Genomic DNA, 22,097 nt, shown 5'->3' with positions numbered 1-22,097 from the left:
AGGGGGGGGGGGGGGGGGGAGTGGGGCTACAGGCACCCCACCCCCCCCTCACCCAAGGGAGTATCATATTACACTGGATAAAATGACTTCAGAAATCAGCAAATACATTACTTCAACAGATTCAATATTTTTTTGTAATTATATAGCAATATAGGTTGCACTGTATTTCAAACACATTTTAACAAAATAATAAAAGGTAAATATCATTTAACTTAAAATAGGCATCTTATTATTTATTAATATACATTGGATGTGATGTCATCGACTTATTCAAAAAAAGAAACAGAGACAAATGAGCACGATAAATTGGGCAGAAGATGGAAATAGCCAGTGAATTTTATTACAGAATTTTTTTTATATTCATGTCAAGTTCAAGATTTTACATTCATGTCATCTTCTGTATATAGAAAATTAATGGTGTAAGTTGACCTTTTTTATGGTTTATGCAATTTGTAAAATCTTCCGTGTTAAAATAAGTTTTTTGCCCTGAACTACAAAACAGTTACCAAAAACTACTTTAAGCAACACCAGATTTTACCAATTTGTCAGTGGAGGACCCCAACTCTCCTTTTGTTAAGCAGTATTCCATTTCTCAAACTCCACACCCCCTCCATAATTTGCCACCCCCATCACTGATTTCTAGAATCGCCCTTGATCTCATGCAATCCATTTGGTTTACATACTGAAGATTTGTCAGAAAGTTACATTACAATTAAAAATACTTTTACACTAATACATAATAATACAGCACTGAGATGATTTTTTCTATGAACAATAATATATATACTAATGAGGATATGTAACAAGTATATCTAGCTCATATTACCAGTTAGTCCTGCACAAATTCATCCATTGAGTAATGGCATTTCCGTACCAATGTCTCATATAGCCTTCTTTTCAGTAGACCTAATTTCATCATCATTAACATGTTCCCTTTTAATGTTTTATAGATTTTCATCCCTGTTTATTGAGGAGCATACAACTAGAGGTGGTGGGTGGTAAGCATAAAGATTTCTTTGTTTCTTGTGTCATCTGTGTGAACAAAATGGTTTCACTCAAACAATTGCTGTCTGGTATACAAGAAGATTGTTATAACATATATTGGGATAGGTCCACACCATGATAGCCAAGTTTCTCCAAGAAACACTACTATATCTGATAACAGATTCTTGTATTTGCTACTTGTTGTGATTCCATGTCAGCTGCAGTTGATAATATTTGCAATGCAAATATAAACATATGTGTATCAGTTACTGTACTCAAAATATTCTCTCCCGACAATGTTGTGGGGACTGAATGATTGAGTAAAGCCACAGTATTTGCAATAAGAAAATACCACAGCATGAGATAATGAAAAAAAGGTATGTATTTTTAGCCAAATAATTACTGGTGCTAAAGTACTGATTTTACTGGAACTTAACTGGAACCTCAGTTAATTTGAGTGCAGCTACCACAATAAAAAATAGCTTGCTTGTGACAGGGGATGTTGTGATATTGTGGCATGTGGATAAATTTCTGAGTTTATTGGGTACACTGTTAAAGAAACTGTACAGTAAGGGCAAATACTCTTACCAGAAACCTGTATCATCTCTACACCAGGATTCCTATGCTGCACTTGTTGCTGCTATAACATGCCCAGTGCTTCCACCCTCTACTGCTTACTACAGCCCCACCTCTGGTAAATCCTACAACACTGAAGTAAAATCAACATATACAATCACAAGTGTTGTTTACCAACTAATGTGTACTCACTGCATGGTTTCTTATATAGCAATAAGCAGTACTAAAGTCGCTTAGTGCATAAATAAACACACAAGAACTTTGTGAGTACAGCTATATGCTACATGGTTTTCAGCCTGCTGTTTTCAGCTTTCTGCTTCCCATGCAGTGTCTAATCTGGCTTTATTTTGTATTTAGTGTTCATGCTCCTCACCACCACTTGGAGGATAAGGAGGAGTTTGTCAGTTTCAGCTGAAAGGTGCTTGTCATGTGGATGCATTTGAGTATTCAGTCTGATGAGCCAAAGCAGATGTGTTGCCTTGCAAGTTAGTTTTGACATAAATTAGCGAAGTAAGAAACCAGAAAAAGAAATGTCAGGTACGGCCTTTCTGCCATACATTTCCAGAGTGATGAATAGAATTGGCCATATATTGCACAAACACGGCATAAAGACAATTTTCAAATTGACAAGGAAGATTAAAGAGTGTCTTAGATCAGCGGGACCCACTTGCAATGTCGGGAATATACCGCATACCATGCACATGTGGAAAAGTTTATGTTGGAATGTCTGGACGATCAGTCAACACCAGGGTCAAAGAACATAAGTGACATTGCAGGTTGTGGCAGGTGGAGAGATTGGCCATGGCAGAGCACACACTGAGACCGACTGCCCACGTAATAAAATTTTCCGACATGGAAGTTCTGGCTGGAGAGAAGCACTATCACACCCGCTTGTTCAGAGAAGCTGTAGAAATGCAAAATCACATGAATAGCTTCAACAAGAAAGAGGAAGGCCTTAAGGTAAATGGATCCTGGCTTCCCGTACTGCAGCAAACAACAGTCACAGGTAGCAAGAGGACAACCGCACCGAGAATGACCACGGAGAAGCCCTCGGACGTTGGTGCACCAGGTACATATAGTCTGCAGCTGCGAGCTCAGCTCCAGTTCACCACTGGCAATGGAGGATGAAGCTTTGACAATGCCAGCCACTTGTGCTGGTGAAATGTCAGTGAAATCATCAGATGAATGTCGGCCAAAGAACCCAAGACAGAAGCCAGTAGACAGTTTGTCAACAAGTGGCCACAAAAGCCTAAACAATTTTGTATTTGACACAACTGCTTCAACTTTTTATTTATAAGTATATGCAATGGAATGGATTTACGTTACCACAATTGTCTTTTTGTCTATTACTGTTAGTTTTATTATGGTCTTGCAGCTTAGAGATATTTAATTTTAACTTTCGTACACAACTAAAGATGGAACTGAGTCTCTGAAACCTGGTAGTGCAAAGACTTTAGTCAATAAATAACTGTACAACTACAGAGGTTGTTTTAATCATAAACATTACATGTAACAGGTGTGGATGTCCCACCAGAAAAGAATAATGTTACTTATATAATGGCTGCAGATGTTCTGTGTGACTTTATTTTGCAAAGTAAAACAAGAAAAGCATTGTTAAGAAGTATATGGAATCATTGGCTTTTACCTAGAAGCTGCAATAACTTAAAATCATTATAACTAAACGTCTTGCATTACAAGAGAGCTGTTGTGTGCAACTTATACCATTTAGCCTTACACCAATGCTGGTGATTTACCAATTGCAGTTTAAACTTTTAATTCCACTTCATTTTCTGATGCATAAAAAAATAAAAAATCCTTCCAACAGAGAAAAAATGGCACCTCATTCTTGGAAAGCCAATCATTACCGTTTTGTACGTGCTTTGTGGTGCAGCCATTGTCATTTCTGTATTTTTATATAAATTTTAAGCCACTCTTAACCAGTTTGCTATCTTCAATGTATTTACTTACATGAGAATGAGTCTTTCTATATGAGTAATATAAAAACACAACAGATGATTCATACAAACCTGCAAACGATTTGTTAATTCTCTAAATCCATTCTCAATAGTCTCCTTATCAGATGGAAGACATAAGCCATCTGCAATCTCCTGAGCAGTGTTACCCTTTGCACCAAGATGTACAAGAGCTAAAATTACCTGCATGCTTGTTGGGGAGAAAAACAGGTTACCTTTGACTTCTGAGAGAATCTGTAACAAAAGTAGGATACTAAGCAGAAGTTACTTCAGTGTGTCAACAACATTTATCTGCCACAAAGAGAGACATTCACAAAAATACAGTAGTAGTCTGATGGAAAGAAATTTGAAGTAGGCATCTAAGAATCCAGGACAATAGTCCTTTGGTGACACACCATTCAGCAAGGTTAAAGAACAAGTATTTGAGAATGACTGTAGGACAACTCTGTCTCCATTGTAGAAACATCATGTAAGAAAGACTACAATATATTCAGAGGTGTCTGACAGTCAATTATATGCTACATTCATGTGTGGAATGTAAGGGGAAGAAGGTAGTATTACTCATGAAATGTATCTTCTCCCATACAGATATGCCCATCAAACCAGAGAATTAATATCTTGTTGTATTGGTTTTACTCAGTACTTAGTTGTGATTTATCATTAAATTAGTAGTTGCCTCTTTTTTGAAGAGATGCCGTTATCAGAAATTGAAATAGGAAAATATCATTAATATAAACATTAAAACGAATGATTCAGTGGAATAACTTACAGCATCTACAGGAAACTGCAAATGAAGGTGCGTTTTTATCAATGTTGGACCTATATTTGTCTTTAAAACTCCATATAGCTGAAATTTTGATTATATTGGTGGATACTATATTGTAATTTTTGTCTTCTTCAGTCATGACAGGAATGATTTTACTAAATACTTTCATTTTAGTTCAACTGAGACACATGGAAAATGAATCATTAACCCTTACAGTACCAATGTACTTTTCACAATGAGCAGCAGCGAGGCAGCCATGGAGGGTGGGGGCCAAAGGCTGGGTTCGTTGTTGCCATAAAAAAAAAAAAATAATAATAATAATTCAAATTTCTAAATTTTATTGATCATTATTAACAAAATATTGTATAAAGATCTACTGATGTGTAATAAAGGTCAAGAAACTGTAAATTTCTTTTAGCACTCTCTACAAAAATGTGTTTAGTATTTTTCAAACAATGGAAACTCCGGGTACAAATATCAGTGATATGGCAAAAGACAGGTTGCTACTTACTGTAAAGAAGACACATCAAGTTGCAGACAGGCACAATTAAAAGATGCATATACTCGTAGCTTTTGCACACAGCCTTCATCAGTAAAAGAGAGACACACACCATTCACCCACAAGAGCAAGCACACCTCACCCACACATGATCACCAACTCTAGCATCTCAGGCTGGAATGCAACTCCATGTGGGGGACGAAAGCAGCAATATGGATAGGACGGGGAAGGGGAAGGGATGGGGAGAGAAATGAACACTGTTTGGTGAAGTGTGCAACAGGTCACCAGGTGCAGCATCAGGAGGTTGTGCACAGGGAGGTGGGGAAAAAAGGAGCAAAACAGGAAAGTAGTGGGGAAAGACAGGCAGATGCATTAGCAGAAGACTGCAAATAAATAGCATGGGAGATGAGAATGAGAATAGGGGGGGGGGTGGAAACTGTTGTCTGGAGGGTGTGGGGACAGTACGTTACCGTAGGTTGAGGTCAGGATAATTACGGGAGTGGAAAATGTGTTGTAAGAACAGCTGCCATCTGCACAGTTCAGAAAAGCTGGTGGTGGAGGGAAGGCTCGGAATGGCTCGGGTAATGAAGCAGCCATTGAAAGCAAGTGTGTTTTGTTCTGCTGCATGTTGTGACACAGGGTGGTCTACTTTGCTCTTGGCCACAGTTTGGCGGTGGCTGTTCACCCTGGTAGACAGCTGGTTGGTAGTCATACCAATATAAAAAGCTGTGCAATGATTGCAGCAGATCTGTTAAATGACATGGCTGCTTTTGCAGGTGGCCCGGCCCCTGATGGGCCTGGAATAGGAAATGCTGGATGAGTGGATTGGGCAGATTTTGCACCTAGGTCTTCCACAAGAATATTATCCTTGTGGCAAGGGGGATGTATCGGGAGTGGAATGGGGATGGACTAGGATGTTGTATAGGATGGGTGGACAATGGAACACCACTTTAGAAGGGGTGGGAAGTATCTTGTGTAGGATGCCCTCATTTAAGGGCATGATGATAGGCAATCAAAGCCCTGACAAAGGATGTGGCTCAGTTTTTCCAATCCAGGGTGGCACTGGGTGAGGAAGGGGACACTGCTTTGGGACTGGTTCTTGTAGGTGCTGGGACTGTTTGAGGGTGTGAGGGGAAATGGCATGGGATATCTGTTTGTGAACTAGGTCTGGGGAATAGTGCCTGTCTGTGAAAGCCTTGGTGAGATCATCAGCACACTGAGAAGGGAGTTTTTGACACTGCAGATACACCATTCCTGGATGTTCAGGTTCTGTAGGAGGGATTATTTTGTGTGAAAGGGATGACAGCTGCCAAAATGCAAGTACTGTTGGTAGTTGGTGGGTTTCATGTAGACAGAAGTGCAGATGGAGCCATCAGTGAGGAGGTCAACATCTAGGAAGGCGTCATGCTGGGTTGAGGCGGACCATGTGAAGTGGATGGGGGAGTTGGTGTTGAGGTTGTGAAGGAACGAAGATTGGGTGTCTTGGCACTGAGTCCAGATCAGGAAGATGTCATCAACGAACCTGAACCAAACTGGAAGTTTGGTGTTTTTGGAGGCTAGAAAGGTATCCTCTAGATGGCCCATAAAAAGGTTGACTTAGGAGGGTGCCATGTGGGTGCACATGACTGTGCCATGGATTTATTTATATACCTTCCCTTCAAATGAGAAGAAGTTATGGGTTATGGTAAAGTTAGTAAGATCTATGAGAAATGAAGTAGTGGGTTTGGAGTCTGAAGGATGTTGGGAATGGTAATGTTCAATAGTGGTAAGAGCATGGGCATTATGAATGCTGGTGTGTAGGAAGTTGGCGTCAACATTGAGGTAAAGGGATGGGGATGGTGGAGAGTCATGAAGTAAGCGGTTGGTGTCTGAAGTGGAAGGCTAGATTACAGGGAATTGGTTGGAGGTGTTGGTCAATGAGGACCAAAATTCTTTGAGTAGGGGGCACAATAACCAGCCACAATGGGGTGTCTAGGATTGTTGGGTTTGTCGATTTTGGGGAGCATGAAGAAGGCAGGTGTGTGATGTGTCATAGGGATGAGGATGGAAATTGATTCAGGGGAGATGTTCTGGGAAGGGACAGTGATTGGTGTTTATATTGGACTTGTGGGATGGGTTCACTCTAGCAGAGTTTATAGGTGGAGGATTCAGATAACTGGCAGAGGCCTTCTGCCAGGTAGTCACTATGATTCATAACAATAGTGGTGGAACCTTAGTCTGCAGGCAGGATGATAAGGTCAGGATTTGTTTTGAGGCTATGTATGGCTATTCTTTCTTCTGATGAAGGGACCTCCAGAAGGATGGTGACACTAAGTTGGAGGTAAGGAATTCCTGGAAGGTGACCAGCAGGTGGTTAGGTAGGAGTGGGGGGGGGGGGGGGGAGGATCATGGTTGGACAGTGATACAAACTGGAAGATGCAGGTTTCAAATACTGCAATTAGGGTGGTTTCTTGTTTGGAGGGATTGGTGGTAAAGAAGTGCTTCCACTACAGGGGTCAGGAAAAGGAGAGCAGGTCTTTGACAAATTCAGCATAGTTAAATTTGGGTGTAGGACTAAAGGTGAGGCCTTTAGATAGGACTGAAACTTAATGTGCAGCTGAGGGTTTTGGTGGAAAGGTTAGCACCACTGTTACAGGAATGTTTTGGCTCTGGATTTCTTGAAGAGTTGGTAGGGGGTTTGGGGGGATGTGACAAGTTGAAAAGGTCAGCTAGGTAGGGTTTAGCTGCTATGAGGGGTGGATGAGAAAAAAATTCTGTGGGTATGATAATGGTCAGATAGTGGAGCTCCAAGATGGCAGTGGGATGTCATCAGGTTAGGTAACTTATGGAGGAACTGTCTGGAATGCTCCTCCAGTTGCTGGAGAGCACAGGATTCAATTTCAGAGATCTGATGTATGGACTAGGGATTGCAGAGTAGTAGTATCTCGTAGAGGGAGAAGAGGTGGTTCTGGCATTTTATGGCATGGAGATGTGTTTTTGTAATACCATGTTTGTGAGGGCCAGGGATTGGCAGAATCTGAAAATTTGTAGGTCGTTGTGAAATGAACTGGTGCAGAAAGATGGAGTAAGGATCCATTGTGGCATGAATGGTGTAAAGAAAATGGGAATGATGCAGAAATTGGCAAAATAGGTGTTGATGGTTGTGAGAGGAGCTGTATAACCAAAAAGACATGTAAAAATGAGTGAAAAATACGTAAATGCAAGCAGCAACATGAACAGATACGCAAAGATACACTAGACTCTCACTAATCCAGCCCTCACTGGTCCAGCCTCTCAGTAATCCAACGTACATCCAAAAACATATGCACAACAAATTATCATGCACAACAATGCTTAGTTAAACAATGTTTTATATACTGTATTTGAAATTGTAGCTTTCTTTACAGATCGGGATCATGTCTTCTAAAAGGAAACACGTTACGCAAGACCTCAAGCAGTAACTTGAAATTTTAGATAAATTAAATCAAGGTTCTTCACAGAAAGCCATTGCTGCTGAGTTCATTGTTGGACGAGCAACTATTTATGACATCAAAAAGAAAGACGGTGTTATTCACCATTACTCAACACAAATGGATAGTGAGTTGGGAAAACAGGAAATTATGCAAAAGAGTGAGAATGTAGAACTGGACGTAGCTGTTTATGAAGAAGAGGACACAGGAGGAGAGAGCATGAAGATTTCTCACACTGCTGTTGCTGAAGTGCTGAAGTCTTCCTGGAGTACATCATGCAACAACCAGATAAATGCAGTACCAATGTACTGCTTATAAAGCAGCTGCATGATAATGCATGGCACCATCTCATTATCATCATTGTGACAGTTAAAAATTGGGGACATGTTTCATAGTAAGTGATACGACTGTATAATTATGTACAGTATACACTCTAGGACTAAGTTTTCTTTGAAAATTAATGTATTTTTGGATCTAATAAAGTATATCCTCTGTGTTTTAAAATTGTATCCTTCAGTTTAAACAGTACAGTACACTATATCCCCTATGTTTCCAAAAATTAAATAAAAATGAAATAAATGAATAAAATAAATTTCAGACACTCAGTAATCCAGCACTTTCACTAATCCAGCACCCATATGTGCCAGGAATGTCCGCATTAGCGAGAGTCTAGCGTAGAAATACGTTAAAATGCATTAACCCATGTAAAAATACTCATAAATATGTTAAAAACGTACAGAAACGTGATGAGAAGGGACGATGAGGAATGGGAGTGCGTGTGTGTTATGATAAGCGAAGAGAAAGGGAGGGGATGGGTTAGATTGAGGTTCAGAAGTTCTTGTGGCATGGGCAGGTCGAGAAAATGGGCAGGTGCAGAAAACAAAACGCTAAAGTACGTCAGGATGAGTGATGTAGTAGATCGATAGGAATGAATACAATCATGACTGTTGGTGGATAGAATCTGGGGCATTTGATGTGCATCAACAATGTGCGTGGTCACAAAGTCTGTGTTGGGCATCAATGATCATTGATACAGTTTTGTTCAGAAGTAGATACCGTTTGGAAGGTGGTGAATAAACACAGAAAGAAGAGTCCTTCGTTGCTTTTGACTGGTTTTCATGCCAATACAACAGACATCTTCCCCTTCCTTCTTCAGCTTCCTTTGCAGCAAACTTCTGCTTGACATGCCATCTGAGAATACTTCCCATGGTTGAAACCATGCATTTCTGGAGTTCTCTAATATTCATATTCATATATTCATAGTCCTTTCTTCAATGTAAGGTTTCAAGAGCTGTAGTTCCAATTCTTGAAGAAAAAGCCATTGCTTATTAGATTTTGTCTTATTCGTGTCTGGGAAGTTTAGTAGACACAATGGATAACCATTTAACACTGCTATGTCCACAAGACTACAGAAAATTGATTGTGGCCACCTTCTTGTAGCATCCTCAGTCGAAAATTTAGTCGCCACTTGATTGATTGTGCCAACACTGCCTTTCGTCTCATTATAATATAAATTTATGACTGTTTTATTCTTAGTGTCAGTTGGTGAAACAATTGCAGTGCCATAATGTTGAGTCAGCAGCATCAGAAGGTTTTTTTTCCATGGGGGAACAGTTGTGATTGGGGTATTTCCAGTACTAGAATCACTGAAAGCACATTTACTGGAATATAATTCTCATCTTGATGTGTTTCAGTTCTTGGGCTATGTGCTTCCTACTTGCTTGTAATGATTCCATGAGAGCTAGCTTGTGATTCCTCCACAAATCTTTGGCCAAATCAACTGAAGTGTAATAATATCTGTGGTGACACTGCACACTGTATTATATATAGGAACAACCAGGCATTTGATAACAGCTGCTGCTGAATTTGATTGTTTTGGCCTATCATTTATCTTCCCTGCATATGGCTCCAAGCTGAGAACATATTTCGTTTTAGAGTCTTTGAGCATTTGTATAAGTATACTACAAAGGTCTGTTCAAAAAATTCCAGAACATTTGTACTTTCATGCCAATAGTGTGTTGGAGCAAAACATGGTTGGGATCCCTGCTTACTCATGTGTTTAATGCATAACTGCCAGCAGAAGTTTCATTGTTGTACGTAGTTTAGTTATGGTTCATTGCTGTATTGAGCAGAACATTGTGTCACACAGTTTGCGAATTTCAAGATTGCAATGTTTAAGGAACAATGCAACTGCATTAAATTTTGCATGAAACTGAAGAAAACCTTTACAGACACACACCAAATGATGCAGGAAGCCCATGGTGATGAGTGCTTAAGCCACACTTGTTGTTAGAAATGATTCACACAGTTCAAAAATGGCAAGATAGAAGTTAAAGGTGACCCCCATTCAGGATGCCCTTCAATGTCTACTAATGACGCTCTTGTCAGAAATGTCAACAAAATCATGTGTGCCAATGAAAGACTGATTTCCCAAGAGATTGCTGATGAATGTAACATTTTAGTTGGATCATGTCATGAAATCCTGATACAGCACCTTGGAATGCATCATGTTTCCACCAAGCTCATTCCATGCCTCATGAATCAAGACCAGAAAGGCCTTCACCTCGCAGTCTGTGAAGAGCTTTTGGACTTTGTAAATGGGAATGAGATGTTCCTTAAGAGAACCATAACTGGTGATGAAACATGAATCTACAGTTATGATGCTGAGACCACAGTTCAGGCTTCACAATGCATTGGGAAAGACTCTCCAAGACCAAGAGAGCTGATCAGGTCAGGTCAAATGTCAAAGTTATGCTGGTAGTTTTCTTTGACATTGAATGCTTAGTTCATCATGAACTCATGCCACAGGGACAAGCTGTTACTTGTGGTATAATCAGGACATTCTGTGATGCCTGCGAGAAAATATGAAAAGGAACCAGCCTGAAATGTGGCAAAACAATTCATGGCTCTTGCATCATGATAATGCACCTGCACATTCATCTTTGTTGGTGCGTGGCAATTGCACAAAAAACGAAATCACTGTGCTCCTTCATCCTCTGTACTCTCCAGACATGGCCCCTGTGGACTTTTTTTTATTTCCAGAGTTGAAAAACTTGTTGAAAGGACAAAAATTTGCAACGATAGTCATGATAACAGAAAATTCACAGATGGCACTTTGCGCGATCCAGCAAGAGGTATACCAAGACTGCTTCTGGGAGTGAAATGGCATTGGGAGTGGTGTATCAACTGTGGAGGAGAGTATGTCAAAGGGTAACATGAACAATAAGTAAAATATGGCGTAGAAAAATTTTGTGGACAAACTCGCACTTCCCATGTTTTGCCTCATGAAGACCTTGGAGGGACACCTGACAAGGTATGATCACAACATTTCATTAATAACAGTGTGTATCCCAGGAGAATTATAACTTGGCAGTAATTCACTCATTTTATCAAATACTTCTCATATTGCAGCAAACTTGTCAGTTAAACTGTCAGTGAGAGTGCATCGCTAGTTCCTGCTACTACTAAGGCGAGTGCACCGTTCGCTTTTTACATATTTTTATGAGCTTCAAAAAGGAGGAGTGCAGTAATGGACAGGAACTGTAATCATTATGTACAGATGCGAGCTGAGCTGGTGACCCTTCACTCACAGCTTCAGGCTGCGTTGGCTTCCGTCACACAGCTTGAGGCTGCTGCCAGGGGGCGTCACTGTGGGGGATGGGATGCGGGGATGCAAGAGATGTCGAGCACATCCCACGTGTCCTCCGATCAGTCCACTGCTGTGACCTCCCCAGGTACTGCCTGCACTGAGGTTGACCCCTCACCCATTGTCGAGTGGGAGATCATTCCAAAGTCTGGCAGGCAGCGAATAACTTTCCGTTGGGCCGATCGTAGGGCCTCCCCGGTTCGTTTGACAAACAGGTTTCAGGCGTTATCCGTTGCTGACAATGTCTCTGAGCTGGATGCAGTTGTTCACCCTGTTCCAGAGGAAGCTTCTTAGCCCACAAGGTCTCGGCATTCACAGGGGGTGGGTTTGCTGGTAGTTGGGAGCTCCAACGTTAGGCGCATAATGGGGCCCCTTAGGAACCTGGCTGCCAAGCAGGGGATGGAAGCCAGTGTGCACTCTGTGTGCATTCTGGGGGGAGTCATTCCGGATGTGGAAAGGGTGCTTCCAGATGCCATGAATAGTACAGGGTGCAGCCAACTGCAGGTGGTGGCTCATGTCGGTAGCAATGACGTGTGTTGCTTTGGATTGGAGCAGATTCTGTCTGGTTTCAGGCGGCTAGCGGAAATAGTAAAGACTGCCAGTCTTGCTTCTGAGATTAAGGCGGAGCTCACCATCTGCAACATCATCGATAGATCCGACTGTGGTCCTTTGGCACAGAGCCGAGTCGAGGGTCTGAATCAGAGGCTCAGGTGGTTCTGTGACCATGTAGGCACTTGCGCCATTGGGTGGTGGGTTTCTGGGTTCCGCTTAATAGGTCAGGAGTCCACTACACACAGGGGATGGCTACACGGGTAGCGAGGGCTGTGTGGAAGATACTGGGCGATTTTTTAGGTTAGAGTGTCTCAGGGAACCACAGAAGGGGCATCCGTCAGAAAGTGGGCAGGTGAAACACAGTAAGGTAGTTGTAGAAACGATTGGTATTTTAGTTGTAAATTGTCGTAGCTGTGTTGGGAAAGAACCAGAGCTCCAAGGCCTAATAGAAAGCACTGAAGCTCAAATAGTTGTAGGTACAGAGAGCTGGCTAAAGCCAGAAATAAGTTCAGCAGAAATTTTTTTCAAACAATCTGACAGTGTTCAGAAAGGCTAGATTAAATACAGTTGGTGGTGGAGTATTTATTGCTGTCAGAGGTAGTTTCCCTTGTAGCGAAAATGAAGTAGAAAGTTCATGTGAAATAGTATCAGTAGAGGTTATTCCTGACAATCAGACTAAACTATTAAATGGATCATTTTAACAACTCCCCGACTCTGAAGACATAGTAGCTGAACAGTTCAAAGAAAACGAGTCTCATTTCAGATAAGTACCTCGCTCATATAATTATAGCCGGTGGTGACTTCAATCTACACTCGACATGCTGGAGAAATTATGCATTTAAAGTCAGTGGCAGGCATAAAACATCACCCGAAATTGTACTGAATGCTTTCTCAGAAAATTATTTTGAACAACTAGTTCATGAGCCCACTCGAAGCATAAATGGTTGCAAAAGCATACTTGACCTTTTAGCAACAAATAATCCTGGACAAATAGTGAGTGTTGTGACGAATATGGGGATTAGTGACCAGAAGGCAGTTGCTGCTAGGCTGAATACCATAACACCTACGACCATCAAAAAGAAATGCAAAGTATATCTATTTAAAAAAGCTGATAAAAATGCTTGTAACGCCTTTTTAAGAGACAATCTTCACTCCTTCTGATCTGATCATGTAAGTGTAGAAAAGTTGTGGAACGTTTTCAAAGAGATAGTATCAACAGCAATTGAGAGATATATACCACATAAATTAATAAATGGGGGTACTGATCCCACATGGTACACAAAATGGGTCAGATCGTTGTTGCAGAAGCAACGAAAATAGCATGCCAAATTTAAAAAAACGCAAAATCTCCAAGATTGGCAAAGTTTTACAGAAGTTCAAAATATGTCGTGTACTTCAATGTGAGATGCTTTTAATAATTTCCACAATGAAATTCTGTCTCAAAATCTGACAGAAAACCCAAAGAGATTCTGGTCATACATATAGCACACCACTGGCAACCTCCACTGCATGATAACAACAGTGAAGTCACTGATGACAGTGCCACTACAGCAGAGTTATTAAACACGGTTTTCCAAAACTCCTTCACCAAAGAAGATGAAGTAAATATTCCTGAATTCCAATCAAGAACAACTGCCAAGATGAGAAACATAGAAGTAGATATCCTTGGTGTAACAAAGCAGCTTAAATCACTTAATGAAGGCAAGGCCTCTGGTCCAGATTGTATACCAGTCAGGTCCCTCTCAGAGTATGCTGACAAAATAGCTCCATATTTAGCAATTATGTACAACCACTCACTCACAGAAAGATATGTACCTAAAGACTGGAAAATTGCTCAAGTCACACCAGTACCCAAAAAGGGAAGTAGGAGTAATCCGCTGAATTACAGGCCTATATCACTAACATCGATTTGCAGTAGGATTTTAGAACATATTTTGTATTCAAACATTATGAAGCACCTCGAAGAAAATGATTTATTGACATATAGTCAGCCAGGATTCAGAAAATATCGTTCTAGTGAAACACAACTAGCTCTTTATACTCATGAACTAATAAGTGCTATTGACATCGGATGTCAAATTGATTCCATATTTTTAGATTTCCAGAAGGCTTTTGACACCATTCCTCACAAGTGTCCTCTAATCAAACTGCGTGCCTATGGAGTATCACCTCAGTTGTGCAACTGGATTTGTGGTTTCCTGTCAGAAAGTTCACAGTTTGTAGTAATAGATGGAAAGTCATTGAGTAAAACAGAAGTAATGTCCGGCGTTCCCCAAGGATGTGTTATAGGCCCTCCATTGTTCCTGATGAACCCATGAACCATGGACCTTGCGTTGGTGGGGAGGCTTGCATGCTTCAAGGATACAGATAGCCATACCGTAGGTCCGTAGGTGCAACAACAACAGAGGGGTATCTGTTGAGAGGCCAGACAAATGTGAGGTTCCTGAAGAGGGGCAGCAGCCTTTTCAGTAGTTGCAGGGCAACAGTCTGGATGATTGACTGATCTGGCCTTGTAACACTAACCACAACAGCCTTGCTGTGCTGGTACTGCAAACGGCTGAAAGCAAGGGGAAACTACAGCCATAATTTTTCCCAAGGGCATGCAGCTTTACTGTATGGTTAAATGACGATGGCATCCTCTTGGGTAAAATATTCCGGAGATAAAATAGTCCCCCATTCGGATCTCCGGGTGGGGACTGCTCAAGAGGACATCATTATCAGGAGAAAGAAAACTGGTGTTCTACGGATCGGAACGTGGAATGTCAGATCCCTTAATCCAGCAGGTAGGTTAGAAAATTTAAAAAGGGAAATGGATAGGTTAAAGTTAGATATAGTGGGAATTAGTGAAGTTCGATGGCAGGAGGAACAAGACTTTTGGTCAGGTGAATACCGGGTTATAAATACAAAATCAAATAGGGGTAATGCAGGAGTAGGTTTAATAATGAATAAAAAAATAAGAGTGCGGGTAAGCTACTGCAAACAGCATAGTGAACGTATTATTGTGGCCAAGATAGACATGAAGCCCACACCTACAACAGCAGTACAAGTTTATATGGGAACTAGCTCTGCAGATGACGAAGAAATTGAAGAAAAGTATGATGAGATAAAAGAAATTATTCAGGTAGTGAAGGGAGACGAAAATGTAATATTCATGGGTGACGAATTCGAGAGTAGGAAAAGGGAGAGAAGGAAACATAGCAGGTGAATATGGATTGGGGGTAAGAAATGAAACAGGAAGCCATCTGATAGAATTTTGCACAGAGCATAAATTAATCATAGCTAACACTTGGTTCAAGAATCATAAAAGGAAGTTGTATACATGGAAGAATCCTGGAGATACTAAAAGGTATAAGATAGATTATATAATAGTAAGAGACAGATTTAGGAACCAGGTTTTAAATTGTAAGACATTTCCAGGGGCAGATGTGGACTCTGACCACAATCTATTGGCTATGAACTGTAGATTAAAACTGAAGAAACCGCAAAAAGGTGGGAATTTAAGGAGATGGGACCTGGATAAACTGACTAAACCAGAGGTTGTACAGAGTTTCAGGGAGAGCATAAGGGAACAATTGACAGGAATCGGGGAAAGAAATACAGTAGAAGAAGAATGGGTAGATCTGAGGGATGAAGTAGTGAAGGCAGCAGAGGATCAAGTAGGTAAAAAGATGAGGGCTAGTAGAAATCCTTGTGTAACAGAAGAAATATTGAATTTAATTGAGGAAAGAAGAAAATATAAAAATGCAGTAAATGGAGCACGCAAAAAGGAATACAAACGTCTCAAAAATGAAATCGACAGGAAGTGCAAAATGGCTAAGCAGGCATGGCTAGAGGAAAAATGTAAGGATGTAGAGGCTTGTCTCACTAGGGATAAGATAGATACTGCCTATAGGAAAATTAAAGAGAATTTTGGAGAAAAGAGAGCCAATTGTATGAATATCAAGAGCTCAGATGGAAACCCAGTTCTAAGCAAAGAAGGGAAAGCAGAAAGGTGGAAGGAGTATATAGGAGGTCTATACAAGGGTGATGTACGTGAGGACAATATTATGGAAATGGAAGAGGCTGTAGATGAAGATGAAATGGGAGATACGATACTGTGTGAAGAGTTTGACAGAGCACTGAAAGACCTGAGTCGAAACAAGGCCCCGGGAGTAGACAACATTCCATTAGAACTACTGACGGCCTTGGGAGAGCCAGTCCAGACAAAACTCTACCATCTGGTGAGCAAGATGTACAAGACAGGTGAAATACCCTTAGACTTCAAGAAGAATATAATAATTCCAATCCCAAAGAAAGCAGGTGTTGACACATGTGAAAATCACCGCACTATCAGTTTAATAAGTCACAGCTGCAAAATACTAATGCGAATTCTTTACAGATGAATGGAAAAACTGGTAGAAGCTGACCTCGAGGAAGATCAGTTTGGATTCCGCAGAAATGTTGGAACACGTGAGGCAATACTGACCCTACGACATAACTTAGAAGAAAGATTAAGGAAAGGCAAACCTACGTTTCTAGCATTTGTAGACTTACAGAAAGCTTATGACAATGTTGACTGGAATACTCTCTTTCAAATTCTTGGCAGGGGTAAAATACAGGGAGCGAAAGGCTATTTACAATTTGTATAGAAACCAAATGGCAGTTATAAGAGTCGAGGGGCATGAAAGGGAAGCAGTGGTTGGGAAGGGAGTGAGACAGGGTTGTAGCCTCCCCCCGATGTTATTCAATCTGTATATTGAGCAAGCAGTGAAGGAAACAAAAGAAAAATTCAGAGTGGGTATTAAAATCCATGGAGAAGAAATAAAAACTTTGAGGTTCGCCAATGACACTGTAATTCTGTCAGAGACAGCAAAGGACTTAGAAGAGCAGTTGAACGGAATGGATAGTGTCTTGAAAGGAGGATATAAGATGAACATCAACAAAAGCAAAACGAGGATAATGGAATGTAGTCGAATTAAGTTGGGTGATGCTGAGGGAATTAGATTAGGAAATGAGACCCTTAAAGTAGTAAAGAAGTTTTGCTATTTGGGGAGCAAAATAACTGATGATGGTCGAAGTAGAGAGGATATAAAATGTAGACTGGCAATGGCAAGGAAAGCGTTTCTGACGAAGAGAAATTTGTTAACATCGAGTATAGATTTAAGTGTCAGGAAGTCGTTTCTGAAAGTATTTGTATGGAGTGTAGCCATGTAAGGAAGTGAAACATGGACGATAAATAGTTTAGACAAGAAGAGAATAGAAGCTTTCTAAATGTGGTGCTACAGAAGAATGCCGAAGATTAGGTGGGTAGGTCACATAACTAATGAGGAGGTGTTGAATAGGGTTGGAGAGCAGAGAAGTTTGTGGCACAACTTGACTAGAAGAAGGGATCGGTAGGTAGGACATGTTCTGAGGCATCAAGGGATCATAAATTTAGCATTGGAGGGCAGCATGGAGGGTAAAAATCGTAGAGGGAGATCAAGAGATGAATACACTAAGCAGATTCAGAAGGATATAGGTTGCAGTAGGTACTGGGAGATGAAGGAGCTTGCACAGGATAGAGTAGCATGGAGAGCTGCATCAAACCAGTCTGAGAACTGAAGACCACAACAACAACAACAACATTGTTCCTGATCTATATTAACGACATAGGAGACAACTGAGTAGCTGTCTTAGATTGTTTGCAGATGATTCTGTCATTTACCATCTTGTAACAGATGATCAAATCGACTTGCAAAATAAGATATCTGTATGTTGTGAAAAGTGGCAATTGACCCTGAAATTCACATGCGTACTAAAAGAAATCAGCTAAATTTCAACTACATGATAAGTCACACAAATCTGTGGGCTGTAAATTCAACTAAATACTTAGGGATTACAATTACAAATAACCTAAATTGGAACAATCACATAGATAATATTGTGGGTAGAGCAAACCAAAGACTGCGATTAATTGGCGGAACACTTATAAGGTGCAACAGGTCTACCAAAGAGACTGCTTACACTATGCTTGTCCGCCCTATTTTGGAGTACTGCTGTGCGGTGTGGGATCTGCATCAGGTGGGACTGACGGATGACATCAAAAAAGTAGAACGAAGGGCAGCTTGTTTTGTATTATCATGAAATAGGGGAGATAGTGTCACAGACATGATACGTGGTTTGGAGTGGTAATAGTTAAAACAAAGGCTTTTTCCGTTGCGATGGGATCTTCTCATGAAATTTCAATCACCAATTTTCTCCTCCGATTACGAAAACATTCTGTTGGCACCCAACTACATAGTGAGAAATGATCATCACGATAAAGTAAGACAGATCAGGGCTCGCATGGAAAAATTTAAGTGCTCGTTTTTCCCGTGTGCCACTCAAGAGTGGAATAGTGAGAGACACCATGAAGGTGGTTCACTGAACCCTCTGCTAGGCACTTTATTGTGAATAGCAGAGTAATCAGGTAGATGTAGATGTAGATGTTCGCTGTGCTCATTTTGCATCTCTTCATCATTAAATCTTACTATTGTAGTAATCTGACAGAATCTAATTCCATTCATATAAACACTATAAACAAAACTTCCTAAATTGTTGGATCATATACCAAGAATACGTGACTTATTGTCACCCTCCTTCCCCACAATTATAAGTAGCCCTATGCATGCCATGAATTAAAGTCAGTCTGCTTTGGGTAAATTCTGCCTCAATGCTTCTTCACTGGTACACTTTAATATGATGTTAACAATTTCTGGAGAAAAAAATCTTTTCAAATTATTCCCTTGTTGTCCTACTTTACCTTCATTTCTCAGGTCTTCTCGCTCTTTCTCTATGTTTTGTGCTAATTGCTTTGTGATACAAGGAGGGTTGGACATAAAAGCTTTTCAGTGATTGTAAAATACTTATCACTGACGTCACCAGCTGTGTCTTCATCTGCTGCAGGCCAGAGTTGTCTTCAGAGTCCGTTTGTACACCATCACTGTCCACATCCCCGTGCACAACACATTCCTCTTCAGTTTCTGTCACCACTTCATCTCTATCACCAAATTCAATTTCGGAATCTGTAGATTCTTCTAAAATGTCTGATACTTCTCTCACAGTAAAAGAACGATAGTACATTTTCAATCACAGTAGCCACATAGAAAAATTCAATGTTCAGAGGGTCTACACCACTGAAATGTTGTAATTTATGTAATAAGACATTCATTGTCATGTCACATCTAGCACTAAGAAGGTAGACTTAATGACAACTGCCATTAGACTTAAAATAACAGATTAAGTTTAGCTGATAAAATTTATATATTTTTTTGGTACAGGAAATAATAAAAAGCCATATATATTTTTGTCAGAATGTTAGAATATGAAATACCAATGTAAATTACAATGTTTACAAAAGGTGGGCACACAGTACACCCCCTTGGTACTGCAAGGGTTAACATACATAAGAGTAGGTATGCAAATAGGGAATTGAGCAGATTAATGCTTGTTTTATTTTCTTCTTTCTGCACAAGTTTAAGATTTTTTTTTAGATTTCAGTGCCAGTCATGTTTTGTCTTCATAGAGAGGCCTTGGTGGATAGGAATTATTTAATACTTACAAGATAAATTTTTGTCAATGAAGCACATTAAAAGGAGAAGCTATATCTTGATATCAGTGTTAATATTTCTAGGTTTCAGGGGTATTTCATGCACTAGTACCAGGGAAAGACATAACTCAGAATTCAGACTACTCTATCCTGGGTGATGCAACCCCATAGATTACCTACAACCAAGCAATATGAACACATGTAAGATAAATGGCAGAGTCTTTTGAACAAATTAAGAATAGGAAGGGACCTCTTTCATTTTGTGACCATGCAAAGTCCAGATACTTACACAATGAAATTATTGAACTATGTGGGAAAAAAATGTAAATCAGTTACAAACTATGGCATACACACACTTTATTCAACATGTAAATCTCGCTACAGATATTCAGATTTAGGTTATGACATGTTCAACATGCCTGCCATTACTGACGATGATGTGGTGCAGACAAATAGTGAAATTCTAGAAGACCCACTGAAGAGTCAGAACATTGATGCTGCTGATGACCTCCTGAATGGCTGTTTTCAGCTCAGAAATGATTTAGGGGTTATTGCTGTACACCTTGTCTTTAATATAGCCCCACAAACAGGAGTCATATGTGTTCAGATCCAGAAAACAGCAAAGCTTGTTGAATGTTAACATGCTACTGTTGTGAGCCATCTACAGAAAGAGGTAGAAGGATAGTGAAACTACCACTAAGCACTAAATGGCTGGACATCCACAACTCTTCACAGAACATGGGGTTTGGAGTCTTGTCTGCTCTGTAAAGTAGGTACATGATGATCTGTGGCATCTCTGCCAGAAAATCACAATGACGATGCACATACAAGTGTTTTGGAGCACACCATTCAATGTACATTGTTGAACATGGAGCTCTGCAGCAGACCACCCCTACATGTTCACATTTTGATCCAACAACATTGTCAATTACAATTGCAGTTCACATGGGACATCTGAATATGACAGTTGATTGATGGAAAAATGTCAGCTCTTCAGGTGAATCACATTTTTGCTACACTAGGTTGAAGGTCATTTCTCCAAATGCCATAATCGAGGTAAACAGTGGCTCGGAACATGCAGCATACCACAGATGCTGGCTGGTGGGAGCAATATTATGCTGTGGGAGACATTCCCACATGCTTGCATGGGATCCGTGGTAGTAATTGAAGACATGCTGACATCTACGAACCACCTGTATCCCCTCATGCTTGTTGTCTTCCCTGACAGTGAAATCATCTTTCAGCAGTCCATGTCTTGAAGCCAGAACCATGCTGCAAAGGTTTGAGGAGCATTACAGTGAACTCATGTCGACGTTCAGCTACTAAACTCACCTGATGTAAAACTTATGAAATTCATATGGGTCACTATCTGGCACCATCTCTGCATACGCAAATCAGCAGCCCATTATTTATATGAATTACGTGACCTGTATGTAGACATCTAATGCCACATACCTCTACAAACCTACCAACAAACTGTTGGATCTCTAATACACAGAATCAGTGATGTATTTTGCTTCAATGATGGACAAACAAGCCATTAAGCATGGAGTCATAATGTTTTGGCTCATCATTGTACATGGGAGGAAGTAATATGTTGCCCAACTCTTCTTGGTATTTCAACTCATGCAATTTCAACCTCTACATGATGCAGATCACAGACTCTCAGTATCTACCTTTGGAATTTGTTGCATTACTGCATTATGCTTTTTCATTTACTAGATGATCGATTGGTGAAATGTGCTGCTCTCCACTGTGTCTTGTCAATATCTTCCATGAATCCAACCTGGTAAGTGTACCAAAAGATGAGTAATACTCCAGAACTGGTACAGTGAGTGTTTTGTAAGCTACTCCTTCTAAGGATGAGTTATTTTCCTATAAGATTCTTCCAAATAATCTCAGCTTGGTAGCTTCTTTTCCTACACTGCAGAAGACATTTACAAGTGTTTTGGCATTATGCACATAGTAATCTTACATGTCTTTCACAGAAATTCCTTTTTTTATCATTTTCCAAAGTTGTTTTCTTTTTCTTTTTTTCACAGTCTATTAGAGCGTTAATGTTCTTGCTTTGGACTGTTGAAGGACTGTTTCAAGAAACTTTATGAT

General features: G+C 40.3%; 1 protein-coding gene across 1 annotated transcript in view; it reads right to left on the bottom strand.

The window, feature by feature from the left end:
- LOC124777683 (serpin B6-like) overlaps nt 1-22,097 on the bottom strand; it is a 241,290-nt gene that overhangs the window by 158,246 nt on the left and 60,947 nt on the right. The window contains exon 3 of the mRNA XM_047253160.1: nt 3,588-3,767. Within this exon, the coding sequence (XP_047109116.1) occupies nt 3,588-3,767 (180 nt within the window). The remainder of the gene's footprint in view (nt 1-3,587; nt 3,768-22,097) is intronic.

The sequence above is a fragment of the Schistocerca piceifrons genome, chromosome 2, assembly GCF_021461385.2.
Source record: "Schistocerca piceifrons isolate TAMUIC-IGC-003096 chromosome 2, iqSchPice1.1, whole genome shotgun sequence".
Taxonomy (NCBI): Eukaryota; Metazoa; Arthropoda; class Insecta; order Orthoptera; family Acrididae; genus Schistocerca; species Schistocerca piceifrons.
Note: the sequence above shows the minus strand (reverse complement) of the source record. Positions and strands in the feature narration are given on the sequence as shown.